Source organism: Malaclemys terrapin, chromosome 3 (assembly GCF_027887155.1).
Source record: "Malaclemys terrapin pileata isolate rMalTer1 chromosome 3, rMalTer1.hap1, whole genome shotgun sequence".
Lineage (NCBI taxonomy): Eukaryota > Metazoa > Chordata > Testudines > Emydidae > Malaclemys > Malaclemys terrapin.
The window spans coordinates 124350653-124369162 of NC_071507.1; the positions used below are offsets into that span (position 1 = coordinate 124350653).

The 18510-nt window shown below is 43.7% G+C and overlaps 1 protein-coding gene across 1 annotated transcript in view; it reads right to left on the minus strand.

The window, feature by feature from the left end:
* Nucleotides 1–18510, minus strand: part of SLC16A10 (solute carrier family 16 member 10) — a 143756-nt gene that overhangs the window by 55765 nt on the left and 69481 nt on the right. Inside the window, exon 2 of the mRNA XM_054023135.1 lies at nucleotides 9926–10070. Within this exon, the coding sequence (XP_053879110.1) occupies nucleotides 9926–10070 (145 nt within the window). The remainder of the gene's footprint in view (nucleotides 1–9925; nucleotides 10071–18510) is intronic.

Sequence of the window (18510 nt, forward strand, 5' to 3'; positions counted from 1 at the left end):
ATTCTGCATTTCCAAGGAATGTTTGCAGAGATATACTCTGGCAAGAAGAAGGTGACACAGGGCAGCTTTCTGTCCTAAGATGAAAAACAGCTCCGTGTTATGCATTAATTAAACTATTCAGAAAAAAAACCTCTTAAGTATTGATTGATGGTCATAAAAATGAATCAGTCTTACTATTTACTATCCAGTTGCTCTTATCCTTACTGCTTTTCCTGGTAACCTGAATCAAAAAGGGTCTCTTCCCTCTGCCTCCCACTCTGTCCTTTTAAAGGGCAGCAGCAGTAGTGTGACCATACGTCCCGTTTTGGATAGGATAGTCCTTTTTTTAAGCTCTGTCCTGGCCATCCTGACTTATGGCAAAAGTTGGCATTTGTCTCATTTGCTCAGTTGACAAGAGCAAATCGAACAAATGCCCACTTTTGTCAAAAAAGTGACTTGAAGTGGAACAGGTGAGGGACGGAAGGGAGATACCAGTTCTGCGCAGGGGGGGAAGGTAGGTGGCATGCAGGGCTCGAGCGAGCAGCTATGCCAATATCAGCCCCGCGCAGGGGGAGGGGCAGGGTTCAGTACATGCAGGGCTCTAGCAAGCTGCAACACCAGCCCCATGCAGGTGGGGCGGCAGGGCTCAGGCAGGCAGGGCTCGAACAAGCAGCAGCAACATCAGCTTCAGCCTCGCACAGGGAGGGCGGGCAAGGCTCAAGTGAGCAGCAACGCCAGTCTTGCATGGGGGGCAAGCAGCGACGCCAGCCCCATGTGGGGAGGAGGGCTCGGGCAAGCAGCTCGGGCCAGTCCCGTGTGCTGTCCTATTTTCCCTTTGGGAAATATGGTCACCCTAAGCAGCAAGAATCTACTGAGTACCCTCCTATGGGTAACAGTCTCACAAACATGAAAAAGGAAGGCAAAATAGTAGTGAACACTAATATGGGGAGCTAGATGATAGAAAAGAGAAGAGAAGAAATGGTTACTCACTCTATGAAGTAACTGTGGTTCTTTGAGATGTGTGCCCCTAAGGCTGCTCCATTCTAGGTGCCGTTGTGCCCCCGCATCTTTGAGCAGGGATTTCTCATAGCAGTGTCCATTTGGCCTGCACATGGATCTTACTCAGTCTCATACTCTGTGCTGTTATATAGCACTGTGAGGGTGAACTGCCCTCAGTTCCTTCTCTACCACATGGCTTCATAGCAGAGAACTCCAAAGCTGAGGGGAAGGAGGATGGGTAGTGAAGCAGGGGGACCAGACAACAAATGTGAAAAATTGGGACAGGGGTTGGGGGGCAATAGGAAAAGACCCAAAAATCTGGACTGTTCCTATAAAATCAGGACATTTGATCACCTTAAGTGAAGCTCCCATAGGGACACGCATCTCAAAGAGTTACTACACTACATGAGTAAGCATTTCTTCTTCTTCTTCAAGTAGTGTCCCTAAGGGTGCTCCATTCTAGGTGACTACTGAGCAGTTCCCTTTAAGGAGGAGGTGGCTTTGCCATATTTTTGTCAATACTCGACTCAACTCAGAGCCAAATGCAGCATTGGAAACCAAGTCATGAGTTATTGCATAGTGCTCAGCAATGGTACGTATAGAGGCCTCCATTGCGGCTCTACATATTTCAGTAATGGGAACATTTATGAAAAGGGCTGTAGAAGAGGAAATAGACCTCGTAGAGTGAGTTCGTATGTCAGAGTTCTTAGAGACTACAACATTGGTAGCTACAACTAATGCAGTTGAAAATCTAATTGGAAAGACTTTGTTTAGACACAGACCCTTTTCATCTGTCTGCAATTGAAATAAATAATTTGGAGTCTTTCTGAAAGGATTAATCTTATCAAGATAGAAGGCTGACATCAAATGGGTGCAACTGTGCCGGTCATCAAATGGGTGCAACTGGGCGTCCTCTTTATCTAGGTGAGGTTTAGGGTAGAAAATTGGGAGATGAATGAGTTGATTAATATGGAGCTAGGAAGGTATTTTTGGTGTGGTTGTAATGTGTCCTTGTCTTTGAAAAGTGCTGTGGAAGGGGGATATGCCATAAGGGCACATATTTCCTCAACATGTCAAGCTGACATGATGACTACCAGAAATGCTGTTTTCATCAACAAATGTAGGTGGGAGCAGGTAGCCATCGATTCAAACTGATAGGCTTTCTTAACCATAGTGGTTCCTTTTCCTGTTCAACCACTGGCGAAGATTTGTAGTTTGAAACTTTGTGATAGGCTTTCTTAACCATAGTGGTTATACTGCACTTTTGTGATGCAAAAGTCACTTCACCACAAACATAGCAGAAGTTATCTGCACTGTGCACACAAGTATGAGGCATCTCTGCTCACTTTGGCTAAACAGAAATGTGTCCCTTTGCAAAATCAAACACTGACAAATAAGAGAGCACGACACTGTATGATTTCTAGAGCTGATATAGGGCAATTTGTTCAGCAGAGTGATGTAAGCTTTGTTATGATTGCATCATCCATGACTTCTAGGAATAACATGATGCAATTCATATCATATATGACGCAATACCAGCTGCAGATTGCATCATTCATTGTTTTGCCTAAAAAGCAAGTACTGTCCAAACCCAGTAATAGATTTATTCATAGATCCAGTCAAAGATGTATTTTAGTCATTTCTGGTTTAAATTGAGATCCCTTCCCTTTATAACTCACTTATCTTTCACCATTCCCAAGTCAAGGGTTGTATATACTGACCCAATAGCATATCTTGAAAACTAGAGCCAATCAACAATTTTAAGCATCATTTTTGTTCTCAGTGACCCAGAATTAGTAAAGTTTGACTACATTTATTTCAGAAGCATTTTGGCTGTAGAGCAGTGAAACCTGTTGTTTGTCATCATGACTGGCTGAACAAGAAGTAGGACTGAGTGGACTTGTAGGCTCTAAAGTTTTTTTGAGTGCAGTTATGTAACAAAAAAATTTACATTGGTCAATTGCACTTTCATAATAAAGAGATTGCACTACAGTACTTGTATAAGGTGAATTGAAAAATACTATTTCTTTTGTTTATGTTCTTTACAGTGCAAATATTAGTAATCAAAAATAATAATATAGAGTGAGCACTGTACACTTTGTATTCAGTGTTGTAATTGAAATCAATATATTTGAAAATGTAGAAAAATATCTAAAAATATTTAATAAAATTTCACTTGGTATTCTATTGCTTAATAGTGCAATTAAAACTGTGATTAATTTTTTTTAATTAATCATGTGAGTTAACTGTGGTTAATCAACAGCCCTAGTGGGTATGGAAAGTAGTGTAGTTAGACTGTGTCTGTTCAATGAATAAACAGTCTTGAGCCACCCTTGAAGACATCACATTAGCAGTCTTGCATGGTGTATAATAAAAAGTACTAACTGCCATATGCCCCTACTGCTGAAGATCGTTATTGACCAGGGTTTGAGGGCTGATCTGGATTATGTTGACTACACTGGATAGGGCCTGAATCTGTGCATTGGGAGGTGGGCTCTTGCTACTACTGAATCAAGCTGAGCGTGTATAAATTTTAACTTTTGCACAGGGTTTGAGGTGGCTTTGCAAATTGGCCATGAAGTTACGTCCAGGGAGTAACCTTTCAGAAGTCAAGGTAAAGGAACACCAGAATTCTTTTTCTGCGGAGGTGCGCCACTACTACGAGCATGACCTTTGAAAAGATCCCTGGGGCAGATTATAGGCCAAAAGGGAGCACACTGTACCGAAAATAGTCCTGATAGACAGTGAAACGTAGGTATCTTCTGTGGGATGGGTGGATCGCTATATGGAAATGTGCGTCCTGAACACTGAGGGATGAGAACCAATTCCCTTGGTCCAGTGACAGAATTATTGCTGTGAGCATCACCATTTTGAATTTTTTTGCCCTCAAAGGTGTTCAGTAGCCTTAAATCTAGGATGGGTCTCCAACTGCCATTCTTTTTTGGAACCAGGAAATACCTGGAATAAAACCCCTCTCTTCTGTACTGTATGGAAACCGGTTTTATAGCACCCAACAGTAGAAAAGCGTATTTCCTGTTATAGCAGGTTCTCATGAATGGGGTCCCTGAGGAGGGACAGGGAATGGGGGTTAACAGGCAGAAGAGAGGTAAAGTGCATGGAGTACCCTGTGGAGGTGATCTCCAAAACCCACTTGTCCATAGTGATGGACTCCCAAGCCCACTATAAGTGGTAAAGGCAGTCGCTGAACAGAGGAAGGCAGGTGAATCGATGTAGCAGGTAAGAATGGTGCTTGGAGGTGGAAAGCTGCAAGGTCAAAAGATTTTCTTCTCTAGAACCTCTGTTTCTTGCATTGCGGTTAGTATGACCTTTGGGTGATCGAGATTGGGCGAGACAAAATCTCTGGGCCATCTGGGACTTACAAAACTTTCTCTTGTGGGCAGGTGTATATATCCCAAGAGAACATAAATTAGCCCTGGAGTCCTTTAATGTGTGCAGAGATTTGTCCATGTCATCAGCAAATAGTTTAGTACCATCAAAGGGGAAGTCCTCGACTGTATTGTGGACCTCCTTTGGAAATCTTGAAAGCTGGAGCCAGGAGGCCCTCCTCATAATACCAATGTAGAAATCAAGTGGGCAGCAGTATCAGCAGCATCAAGGAAGATTTGCAGAGATGTCCTGGCAAGCAGCTGCCTTCTTCAATAATTGCCTGGAATTGCTCTCTATGTTCTGCTGGCAGATGCTCAATAAATGAGTTCTGCTTGGTATAATTTGTATGACTGAATTTTGCCATTAAAGCCTGGTAGTTGACTATTTTGAATTGTAAAGTAGCTGATGAGTACGATTTTCTACAAAACAGGACCAGGCACTTATGATCCTTGTTATAAGGTGCAGATTTAGTGCAGTACTGCCTCCCATGTTTGTTAACTGCATCAGCCACCAAAGAGTTAGGAGAGGGATGAGAGGATAAAAATTCGGAGTTCAGAGACAGAACATAATATTTCTTATCTGCTCTCTTGCACGTAGATGGAATTGTGGCTGGGGTGTGCTAGATAACCTTTGCAGGGTCCAGTAGGGCCTCATTAACAGGCAAGGCAATGCGGGTACATGAAGCTGTATGAAGGATGTCAAGCAGCTTATGATGTGATTCTTTGACCTCCTTGTCTCTTAACAAGGTCCTGAAACTACTTGCAATTGTCTGCCAGGGATGGAGGATGTGGTGTAACTGCTTCAGCCAGGGATGAAGAAGAGATGCTGGCCAGTGGAGAGACACCTTCATCAGCCCTACCTTCCAGTTCCACAAAGATTTCTTCCAGAGATTCCAGTTTCCTAGAGAGGGAGGGTGATGAAGGTTGCCTATCTCTGTGATGGGTGGTGCTCAAGGCCCTAGAGAATTGCTAGTAATAGGTCATCCAATGATCCCAGTATGACTGAGGAGGTGGTGCATATGGCATGAGTGGAGGCATCCATGGGTGTTCATACCAGTGAAATGGTGGTTATAGCCATCTCTCATGAGTGATATCAATCTCCTCAGAGACCTCTGGAAAAGAATCTCTATATGAATGGAGAGAAGAGCATTGCACAGATATTGGGGAGACTGAGGAAAGATCTTCATAAGAATCCTCCTCTTCCAATCACTCTATGGTGGTGAAGTGTCATGGAGAACTTGAGAGAAGTCTTGGGAAGTCTTTTGAGAGGAATTTTGGGTCTCTCTCTTAGATGCACTCAAGGAGTATGATGGGGAGATAGTGGAGGCAGTGAACTTACCTGGAGACCAGCGTATGGGGGGAGGAAGTCCCCTGCCCAGGGTCAGAGGCAGGGCACAGTGAGCTCTCCATCATGAGGAGTTGACGTTTGATCTCCCTATTTTTTCTGGCTCTAGATTTTAATGCCAGATAGAAGTGGCACTTTTGGGAAATATGAGATTCCCTGAGGCAACAGATGCACTGGGAGTGTTCATCATTCACCAAGATTGCCTCCCAGAACAACAGGCAACATTTGAAACTTGGGGAACTGGGCATGCCCTTCCAGTAAAGAAAGTTTCAGAGTTTACCTATTAGCTATATATAAAAAGGTGTTTTGTTTTTTAAAACTACTACAACTAAAACTACTAAGTACTAACTACTAAATACCACTAGGAACAACTATAATAAAACTAACTATTAAAAGAGCTAAGGGGACACAGTTGAGGTAAAACTCGGCACAGACTGAGGCTCCGTCTCAAGCCAAGGCAGTTGAGAAGGAACTGAGGGCTGTTCGCCGAGGCAGTGCTATATCACAAGAGCTCGGAGCATAAGACTGAGTAACTCGCATGCACAGACTGAACAGACACTGCTCTGAAAAATCTACAATCAAAGTTGCAGGGGGGTGCAGGCTCATCTAGAATGGAGCACCTATAGGGACACTACTTGAAGAATCAGTTTTGTGGATATATGAAGCATATTGGCTAAAACAGGTAAATTATGTGACCATTTGCAAAGCTCTATAATCCCATTGTACACAGCCCTAGTTGCGTTCCATTACTGAACAAAATTTTAGCAATTAAAAATATATTTTAAGTCTTTACTAATAAGTGGGTTCATTCTACAGTACCTAGGAGTTTTTTTCCAAATAATATAAGTGCATAAACACTGAGTTGTTTTTCATTGTAGGACAGAAAGCTGCCTGTGTCACCTCCTTCTTGCCAGAGTATACCTCTGTAAACATTCTATGGAACTGCAGAACGTCTCAGAAAATTCTATTTGACTAATAATGTACCTGAGGTGGGGGGGAGAGAGAGAAGAGAGTGTATAGGAGGGAATACTTGCACAATGTACTACCCCCATAAGAAGTTTGCTGCTCTAAGCTCTGCAGATCAATTTATGACCCATATTTTATGAAAGGGGACCAAAAGCAGCAAAATAAGACAAAAGAGTAAACAAGCAAGACTGATTAGCTTTTATGACCATCAATCAGTGAAAAATAAAAGAGAAAATAATTAAAGAGAAACTAATAAGCGTCAGAAAGGGTATAATCTGATCATGACAAACCAGAACCACTTTTGTAAATGGTAAATCATATCTCCAGCATTAGATTCCTTTGAAAGCGTTAAATGCACACAACATACATATAGTAAAATATTTCTCCTACATGCACCCTTCCTACATCTTTGCCTCTTAGTGGATAGGTTTCATATTAAAAATAACAGATGTAACACAATCATAGCCACATTGATTGGCTGCATGAAGTTTATTTTTAGAGCAAATGCATACTGTACTTTTCTACATCTAAACTATGCCTTCATCTACTTTTTGATTAGATCATAGGCATAAGTCATTTTACAGACTGAAGAACAGTATTAAAGCAAAGTTCAAGTAAGCTAATTCGATATCTTTAAAAATTCACTTCCTTCCACCTGCTTCTTCAAGTCGCAATGGATACCAAGGAAATACAGACAGGAAATGTTTCTGGTTTCAGAGGAAAGTAACAACGCATTCCTGGACCCAAAAATGCTTACTTAAAATGGAATTATGATTAGGAATACATATCAAATTAACACAGTATTGAGGGAAGATTTACAAAGACACAGACCACAGGTACCTCATTCCCATTGACTTTCAGTGAGAGAGAGACCTTTGAAAATCTACCCCAGAATATCTAATAAAATATGTTAAACTAAACATTTGGATCTTAAGCCACACTGACAGCTTAATTTATTAGTTAACTGACTTGGGAAACTGTGTGTTTTGTTAAGTATCAGAGGGGTAGCCGTGTTAGTCTGAATCTGTAAAAAGCAACAGCGGGTCCTGTGGCACCTTTCTGTTAGTCTTAAAGGTGCCACAGGACCTTTTGTGTGTTTTGTTGTTTACTTTAAACCTAAGGGGATCCAGGGCCGCCCAGAGGATTCAGGGGGCCTGGGGCAAAGCAATTTCGGGGGCCCCTTCCATAAAAAAAAGTTGCAATACTATAGAATACTATATTCTCGTGGGGGATCCTGTAAGGCCCGGGGCAAATTGCCCCACTTGCCCCCCCTCTGGGCAGTCCTGAGGGGATCTTTTGTTTTGTTGTTAAAAATAATAAACATTTCCAGAACATATATAATCACCAACCTAGGAGCACAAAGAGCATAGCCAATAAGAGTATGCCCCTCCTGCAAGTGTCAGAGAGCACATGGTATCACTAATGTATCAAGCTCCTCCTGCAATCTGGCTCTTGAATATCTCCCTACCTGTTTAGGTGGTTGTGGAGGCAGGATAGTTAAGAGAAATGGAATTATTTATGAGTAGGGTGACCAATCAGCTAGTGTGAAAAATCGGGATGGGGGGGGGGGGGGATAATAGGCACCTATATAAGACAAAGCCCCAAAAAATCAGGACTGTCCCTATAAAATCGGGACATCTGGTCACCCTATTTATGAGCCCCACACCTTTTTCCCTGGAAGGAATTAAAAGAAGTGATCTGGTTCCCTGGGCCCCCTTTCCTAGTGGTGTATGAGAAAGAACTGGTTCCCAGTTTCTCAATCCCCCAGTGTGCATATACTAGACCAGCGGTTCTCAAACTTTAGCAATCCGAGGACCCCCATTTTGATGTAAAATTTTTCATTATCAAATGAAAACAGGTTGTAAAATTTTAGAAAAATAAATCCAATTTGAAGACAAATTTCACTGATATTTCTGAAGTGTTTTCAATAGAAAATAAAAATGTATTTTAAAATCTAAGTTTTTAAGTTGACAGCGGCCCTCTGAGTTGCTAAAAATAACCTTAACTGACCCTGTGTGTTCTCTTCACCTTTACTTAATGAAGAACTAGTGTAAATATTACAACTCTACAAACTTTTCGTATCTGTTAACAAGTGAAAAAGAGACGAAGTAGGTGAGGTAATCTCTTTTATTGGATCAACATTACTGTCCTCACCCACGTTGTCTCTCTAATATTCTGGGACCAACACAGTTACAACTACACTGCATAGGAGTGAAAAAGTAATAGAGTCGATGTATGTGCCTCAGCATATTCTGGTGATCATGGCACTCTGGCATCAGCAAGCAATGTGAGGATGGATAAAAGTGTGTGTGGGGAGGTGGGGGGGAAGAGAGATAAGGTCTTCGATTCAAAGGGGAAATGAATGATGTAAATACAGTGAGCTTTCTAGAGCCAAAGAGGGTGGATGGAGTAGAATTGGTTAACACTTTCACACAGGAATGATGGGGAACAGTATTGCTTCTATACTGTATGTTAATGTTGGTAAAATGTTTAATATGAAAAGTACTGTGTAAGTATTAAAAGGTCTATACTGGTAAAGATATTCACATTTTGCCACAAACTTCAGGTAGTCTGAAGGAGGGTCTGTGGCTGAAATGAGGAGTTACTTGGATCTGTATATTTAACATATGAGATGAAGTTTTGGAGTCAAGAGAAAAATTATAGATTAGACTTGATTGTTGAGAAAAAGGAAGTTTCTGGATAGAGGATGAGTTGATACAGGATCAGAGTTCAAGTTAATTGCAGAACCTTAAAACAAAAGTTTTCAGGCTTTTTTAATTTACTAAAATGTTTCAACAGCTTTGCTTTAATTTATTTGGTAGTATTTACAAATTTAACCATGTAAAAGGAGGAAGATTTATGTCTGATAATGTCAAACAACGTAGTTTATGAAAGAATAAAACAAGTTTCCTTGCACCCAGATAGTAGAGTTGCACAATCTGTAATGTTTATCATACATAATGCTATGGCTATGGGTCATTGGCAGTGAGAAGTGAAATTGGGACCTCTGGATCTTAAAGCATGAGCCTCTAGTGCCCGACCTAATAGGTCCTGCTGTGCTGGTTCAAAGCCAGCAGCAGACTCATGAACCTCTGTTTAGCATAGCCACTACTTGAGGAAGACAAGCAACACACAGAATTGGCATAGGTTACACATAACTGAGCACAAAATATTCATTTATGACAGTGAATATAGCAAGAGTACCTGCCATCATAGATATAATATCAAAGGAAGAAAGCAGAATTCTTACCTTACAAAAGAGCTTAAAAGAAGTCCAACAAACCCCACTGCAGCTCCAACAATGGCTATTATTCGACAACCAAATATGTCTGTGAATACACTGACTAAGGGAGAGCAGAAGAAAATCATTCCCATGGACAGGGAACTCACCCAGGCTGCAGAAAACACAGGGTTGGCATTAGGAATAAGAGATTGATTCAAGCTTTCAATTATATGATGTGAGAACAGATTGTAATAGTTTTGTTTTAATGGAAACAACATGGAAGCATATGGTAAAAATAGAATGAAAGAAATACAGGGCTGGAAGAGACCTCAAGAGGCACAGGCGCAACTCTGTCAGTGCTCCAGGCTGGAGCACCCATGGAAAAAAATAGTGGGTGCTCAGCATCCACCGGCCACAGCTGTTCCTTGTCCCCACTCATCAGCTGATGGCGGGGGCGCTGCCACCACTGCCCAGCAGCTGATAGGGACTGTCCCGCCACCAAAGAAGCTGATAGGGGGTGCCACTGCCAAACAGCTGTTTGGTGGCTTAGGGATGGGATTGGGGGAGGGCAAAGAGGCGGTTGAGCGGGAGCCTCGGAGAATGGGGGCAGGAAGAGGTGGGGCAAGGGCAAAGCCTTGAGGGAAGGGGCGGAGTGGGGGCAGGGCCTCATGGCGAAGCAGGGGTTGAGCACCCCCAGCAAAAAGGAAAAGTTGGTGCTTGTGTCAAGAGGTCATCTAGTCTACCCCTTCCCTCCCTCCCCCGGAAGACCAGCATACACCTAGATCATCTCTGGCAGTGTGTGTCTAACCTCACCTTAAAATACTTTAAGTGACGGGGATTCTACAACCTGCAACCTATTCCGATACTTAACTATTTCTAACTATAATTCTAACTTGATCATCCCTAACATTCTAACCTAAATGTCCCTTGCTGCAGATTAATCTGATTTCCTCTTGTACTTCCTTTAGTTGACATGAAAAAAAAATTGATCACCATCCCCTTGGTAACAGTCCTTAACATATTTGAAGACTGTAGACAAGGCCCTCTTCAGTCTTCTTTTCTCAAGACCAAACATACCTGAAAGCTTGTCTCTCTCATTAACAGAAGTTGGTACAATAAAAGATATGACCTCACCCACCCTTGTGTCTCAAAGGTATTAGCCTTTTTGGCAACCACATCATATTGTTGGCTCATGTTCAACAGGTGATCTGCTATAACCCCCAGAGCCTAGTCAGCAGTACTACTGCCTAGGCAGTTGTTCTCCATTTTGTAACTGTGCATTTGATTTTTCCTTCCCAAGTGAAGTACTTTGCACTTCACTTAATTTCATTGTATTGAATTCAGACCAATTCTCTAATTTGTCAGGATTGTTTTGAATTCTAATCCAGGCCTCCAAAGTGCTTGCAATCCCTCCTAGCTGGGTGTCATCTTCAAATTTTAGAAGCATACTCTTCACCTCAATATCCAAGTCATTAATGAAAATATTTAATTGTACCAGACCCAGAACAGACCCCTGCAGGGCCACAGTAGATATGCCCTCGCAGTCTGACAGCAAACCATTGACAATTACTCTTTGAGTCCTGTCTTTCATAGATTCATAGATTATAGGACTGGAAGGGACCTCGAGAGGTCATAGAGTCCAGTCCCCTGCCCGCATGGCAGGACCAAATACTGCCTAGACCATCCCTAATAGACATTTATCTAACCTACTCTTAAATATCTCCAGAGACGGAGATTCCACAACCTCCCTAGGCAATTTGTTCCAGTGTTTAACCACCCTGACAGTTAGGAACTTTTTCCTAATGTCCAATCTAGACCTCCCTTGCTGCAGTTTAAACCCATTGTTTCTGGTTCTATCCTTAGAGGCTAAGGTGAACAAGTTCTCTCCCTCCTCCTTATGACACCCTTTTATATACCTGAAAACTGCTATCATGTCCCCTCTCAGTCTTCTCTTTTCCAAACTAAACAAACCCAATTCTTTCAGCCTTCCTTCATAGGTCATGTTCTCAAGACCTTTAATCATTCTTGTTGCTCTTCTTTGGACCCTTTCCAGTTTCTCCACATCTTTTTTAAAATGCGGCGCCCAGAACTGGACACAATACTCCAGCTGAGGCCTAACCAGAGCAGAGTAGAGCGGAAGAATGACTTCTCGTGTCTTGCTCACAACACACCTGTTAATGCATCCCAGAATCATGTTTGCTTTTTTTGCAACAGCATCACACTGTTGACTCATATTTAGCTTGTGGTCCACTATAACCCCTAGATCCCTTTCTGCCGTACTCCTTCCTAGACAGTCTTTTCCCATTCTGTATGTGTGAAATTGATTTTTCCTTCCTAAGTGGAGCACTTTGCATTTGTCTTTGTTAAACTTCATCCTGTTTAACTCAGACCATTTCTCCAATTTGTCCAGATCATTTTGAATTATGACCCTGTCCTCCAAAGTAGTTGCAATCCCTCCCAGTTTGGTATCATCCGCAAACTTAATAAGCGTACTTTCTATGCCAATATCTAAGTCGTTGATGAAGATATTGAACAGAGCCGGTCCCAAAACAGACCCCTGCGGTACCCCACTCGTTACGCCTTTCCAGCAGGATTGGGAACCATTAATAACAACTCTCTGAGTACGATTATCCAGCCAGTTATGCACCCACCTTATAGTAGCCCCATCTAATTTGTATTTGCCTAGTTTATCGATAAGAATATCATGCGAGACCGTATCAAATGCCTTACTAAAGTCTAGGTATACCACATCCACCGCTTCACCCTTATCCACAAGGCTCGTTATCCTATCAAAGAAAGCTATCAGATTGGTTTGACATGATTTGTTCTTCACAAATCCATGCTGGCTATTCCCTATCACCTTACCACCTTCCAAGTGTTGGCAGATGATTTCCTTAATTACTTGCTCCATTATCTTCCCTGGCACAGAAGTTAACTAACTGGTCTGTAGTTACCTGGGTTGTTTTTATTTCCCTTTTTATAGATGGGCACTATATTTGCCCTTTTCCAGTCTTCTGGAATCTCTCCCGTCTCCCATGACTTTCCAAAGATAATAGCTAGAGGCTCAGATACCTCCTCTATTAGCTCCTTGAGTATTCTAGGATGCATTTCATCAGGCCCGGGTGACTTGCAGGCATCTAACTTTTCTAAGTGATGTTTAACTTGTTCTTTTTTTATTTTATCCGCTAAACCTACCCCCTTCCCATTAGCATTCACTGTGTTAGGCATTCCTTCAGACTTCTCGGTGAAGACCGAAACAAAGAAGTCATTAAGCATCTCTGCCATTTCCAAGTTTCCTGTTACTGTTTCTCCCTTTCAACCTGTTACGGTGGGTACCTTATAGTAATTTCATCTAGACTACATTTCCCTAACATCATGTGGGACTGTGTCACACGCCTTATGAAAATCAAGCTAAAACATATTATGGCTTCTCCCTATCCACTAGGCCAGCAGTCCCCAAACTTTTGAGGGTCACATTCCCCCTTCCCCGGCCCCCTTTCCCCCTCCAGAGCTGGAGCCAGGAGTGGGGCCGTGACTGGGGGCGGGGGGGAAGAGCCCTTTTGATACGGTCTCCCACAGTATTCTTGCCGCCAAGTTAAAGAAGTATGGGCTGGATGAATGGACTGTAAGGTGGATAGAAAGCTGGCTAGATCGTCGGGCTCAACGGGTAGTGATCAATGGCTCCATGTCTAGTTGGCAGCCGGTTTCAAGCGGAGTGCCCCAAGGGTCGGTCCTGGGGCTGGTTTTGTTTAATATCTTTATTAATGATCTGGAGGATAGTGTGGACTGCACTCTCAGCAAGTTTGCAGATGACATTAAACTAGGAGGCGTGGTAGATACACTAGAGGGTAGGGATCGGATACAGAGGGACCTAGACAAATTAGAGGATTGGGCCGAAAAAAACCTGATGAGGTTCAACAAGGACAAGTGCAGAGTCCTGCACTTAGGACGGAAGAATCCCATGCACTGCTACAGACTAGGGACCGAATGGCTAGGAAGCAGTTCTGCAGAAAAGGACCTAGGGGTCACAGTGGACGAGAAGCTGGATATGAGTCAACAGTGTGCCCTTGTTGCTAATGGCGTTTTGGGCTGTATAAGTAGGGGCATTGCCAGCAGATCGAGGAATGTGATCGTTCCCCTTTATTCGACATTGGTGAGGCCTCATCTGGAATACTGTGTCCAGTTTTGGGCCCCACACTACAAGAAGGATGTGGAAAAATTGGAAAGAGTCCAACGGAGGGCAACAAAAATGATTAGGGGTCTGGAGCACATGACTTATGAGGAGAGGCTGAGGGAACTGGGATTGTTTAGTCTCCAGAAGAGAAGAATGAGGGGGGATTTGATAGCAGCCTTCAACTACCTGAAGGGGGGTTCCAAAGAGGATGGAGCTCGGCTGTTCTCAGTGGTGGCAGATGACAGAACAAGGAGCAATGGTCTCAAGTTGCAGTGGGGAAGGTCCAGGTTGGATATTAGGAAAAACTATTTCACTAGGAGGGTGGTGAAACACTGGAATGAGTTACCTAGGGAGGTGGTGGAGTCTCCTTCCTTGGAGGTTTTTAAGGCCCGGCTTGACAAAGCCCTGGCTGGGATGATTTAGTTGGGAATTGGTCCTGCTTTGAGCAGGGGGTTGGACTAGATGACCTCTTGAGGTCCCTTCCAACCCTGATATTCTATGATTCTAAGACATGTACCAGGGTAAGGGGGCCAAGGCTGGGACTGCAGCTGGGGGTGGGTCCGGGAATGGGGCCACGGCCAGGGGCGGAGGCTGGGGGCAGGAGTGGAGCTGACAGCCGGGCCTGCGGCAAGGGGGCAGGAGCAGAGTCATGCTGAGGTTGACGATAGGGCCAGGCACAGGGCCAGGAGCCGGGGGCGCAGCTGGGGGCAGGACCAGAGCAGAATTGGGGGCGGGGAGGGGCTGGGTGGCGCCCCCTCCCCGCCCCCCGTGGGGCCTGGCCATGCCCTGTCATGCCCACCAGACATTCCTCCACACCCCGAGGGGGGCACACCCCACACTTTGTGGACCTCAGCACTAAGCCAATAAACCTGTCAAAGAAAGACATTTGCATGATTTATTCTTGACAAATCCATGTTGGCCATTATCTATCACCCTATTATTTTCTAGGTGCTTACAAATTGATTGTTTAGTAATTGTTCCAGTATCTTTCCAGGTATCAAAATTAGGCTGACTGGCATATAATTCCCCAGGTCCACTTTGTTCCCCTTTTAAAGACAGGCATTAACCTTGCCCTTCTCCAGTCCTCTATAGTTAATATTTCAACATGTACCTTAACAGTGGCAGAAATTGAAAGCTGGATAAATTTAATATGTTAAGTAAAATTGGATGTTACCTGCGCCAGTAATACAATCAACCTACAAACATTTTTTGCAATTTTCCCCCCCAGAGATCAATCTAGCATTCAAACTTAATTGCTTGACTTTCTTCCAAGGTAACTTTCTTAGCTCACTCTGCGCCATAGTTTACTCTCTGCTCCATGCCTCTTCTTTAACTTGTGATTTTCTACTCCAAGACAGCAATGAACTCACCTCACATGATTAGGTCTCAAACGCTGTTCTAGAATAAAAGGGTCTGAAATGTTCAGAACCAGAGGCACAGACTGAGTTCCCAGGGGTGCTCGACCTCTGCTCTACCTTAGCCCCACCCCACTCCACCCTTCTCCCAGCCCTGCCTCTTCCTGCTCTGCCTCCTACCCCAAGTGCACCCCTCCCTCCCTCCACCTCTTCCTGCCCCTGCTCCTCCCCTTCCCTGCCCCCAGCACCTCCTGCATGCTGCTGAACAGCTGATCGCAGTGGGTGGGAGGCGCTGGGAGGAAGGGAAAGAAGCTGATCAGCAGGGCCCATCGGTTAACACCTGGAGTGAGGACAATTAACACATAAAAAACATTGCTGCCAACCTAAAACAAAAGAGCATAGAGCCCATGGAGGATGGATACTTAGGGTTTGTCCACATGGGAAAATTTACCAACATAATTATGCCACTATAATTGTACCACTATAACTCCTGTTGTGGACATACTTAGGCTACGTCTACACTACGGGGGGGGGGGGGGGGGGGGGAGAGGGGCGATCGATTTCAGATACGCAAATTCAGCTACGGGAATAGCGTAGCTGAATTTGACGCATCTGATCCAACATACCCCACATTGAGGACGGAGGCAAATCGACCGCCGTGGCTCCCCCATCAACGGTGCTTACTCCTATCTGGGCTGGTGGAGTACGCGCGTCGATTCGGGGATCGATTATCGCGTCCCGATGAGACGGGATAAATTAATTCCCCGAGAGATCGATTTCTACCCGCCGATCCGGGCGGGTAGTGAAGACAAGCCCTTATTTCAAAGTAAGAATCCCTCTTTCCAGATTAGTTTAGGTCACTTCCAAAGAGTGTCCACATGAGGAGTTGCATGTCCAGCTTTTCTAAATAATCCTTAACTTGTTCTTTCACCACTGAGGCCTGCTCACCTACTCCCCATGCTGTGTTGCCCAGTGCAGTAGTCTGGGAGCTGCCCTTGTCTGTGAAGTCCGAGGCAAAAAAAAGTGTTAAGTACTTCAGCTTTTTCTACATCATCTGTCACTATGTTGCCTCCCCCATTCAGTAAGGGTCCCACACTTTCCCTGACCTTCTTCTTGTTGCTAACATACCTGTAGAAATCCTTCTTGTTACCCTTCACATCCCTTTCTAGCTGCAACTCCAGTTGTGCCTTGGCCTTCCTGATTAGACCCCTGCATGCTCTAGCAATATCTTTATACTCCTCCCTAGTCATCTGTCCAAATTTCCACTTCTTGTAAGCTTCCTTTTTCGAGTTTAAGCTCATCGAATATTTCACTGTTAAGCCAAGCTGGTCGCCTGCCATATTTGCTATTCTTTCTGCACTTTGGGATGGTTTGTTCCTGCACCCTCAATAAGGCTTCTTTAAAATACAGCCAGCTCTCCTGGACTCCTTGCCCCTCATATTAGCCTGCCTGGGGATCCTGTCCATCAATTCCCTAAAGGAGTGTCTGCTTTTCTGAAATCCGGGGTCCGTATTTTGCTACTCCTTTCTTCAGGATCCTGAACTCAACCATCTCATGGTCACTGCTGCCTAGGTTGCCACCCACTTCTACTTCCTAAGAAAACAAAACACAATGCCAAGATCATTGAAAATTATACATGTTAATTGATATTATAAGACAGGGGAGGGGAGAGTGGAGAGGAATTGCCAAAAATGTCTTTTTTAAAAAAAATTACATATGAAGTCAAGATTACCACTCTTCACTGGAATTTTTCAGGATTAAAACGCCAAACATACTGGATCATGTTAAGTTTAACTGATGACCACAAACTAGAGAGTATTTATTCAATCAGCAGAGTTCGTCTCACCAAAACTGCTATTGCCTGCACATGAATGTAGTGGAAACTCGAATAGAGAACTTAACTGTCTGTAGCCAGCATCCCTACAAGCTGAGTCAGAAAGAGATTGCCTTCCTGGACAAGACAACAGGAGATGTGCAAAGCCTGGGTGAGCTACAAATCATTTAACATATTACAGAGAACATTTAACTACTGAATTAACCCATCCAGCACTAGTAGAACAAGAACTGATATTGGTGAGGTTTTACTGCTAGGAAGCTAACCATACTATTCCATTCTCTTTACTTGACATAGGAAAACAGCAACTGCCATTTAGAAATCAGATCTACAGTCCATCTAATTCATAACCCTGTCTCCAGCAGTGGCCAGCACCAGATGTTTTGAAGAACATGCAAGAAACCTGAAAATGGGAAATTACAGAATAAATCCATAGAGATTTTTTCTTCCCACTCTCCATGAGTCAGAGGTCGTTTTATATCACAAGCAGGAAAGGGGAGGGAGTTCATTCCCTTCCAAATGTTTGGAAGGTTTTTTGTTTGGTTTGTTTTAAATGCAATCCTAAAGTTAATGTGGATGTTTTCATTAGCCATAACAAAAAAAACAAAACAAAAAGACATTCACTTGCTGGAACTCCAAGGCCTTGTCTACACACACAACGTGTACCACTTTAACTGTTCTGGTACAGTTATACCAGAACAACTCCTTAGGGTACATCTACACTACAGGGGGGGGAGTCGATTTAAGATACGCAAATTCAGCTACGTGAATAGCGTAGCTGAATTCGACGTATCGCAGCCGACTTACCCTGCTGTGAGGACGGCGGCAAAATCGACTTCTGCGGCTTTCTGTCGACGGCGCTTACTCCCACCTCCGCTGGTGGAGTAAGAGCGCCAATTCGGGGATCGATTGTCGCGTCCCAATGGGATGCGATAAATCGATCCCCGAGAGGTCGATTTCTACCCGCCGATTCAATTGATGCAATTATACTGGTATAAAGTGCTTATACTATCTGTGTCTACACTGCCACTTTCAGCACTAAAACTTTAGTCGTTCACGGATGTGAAAACACACCCCCGAGTGACAAAAAAAGTTTTAGCGCTGAAAAGCGCCAGTATAGGCAGCGCTTTGTTCCTGGTGATAAAGCTACCACTGCTTGTTCGGAGTGGTTATTTTTATAATGGCCGGGAGAGCTGTCCCCCGGCTATAAAGCGTGACTACACTGCCCACGTCACAGCACTGCCACAGC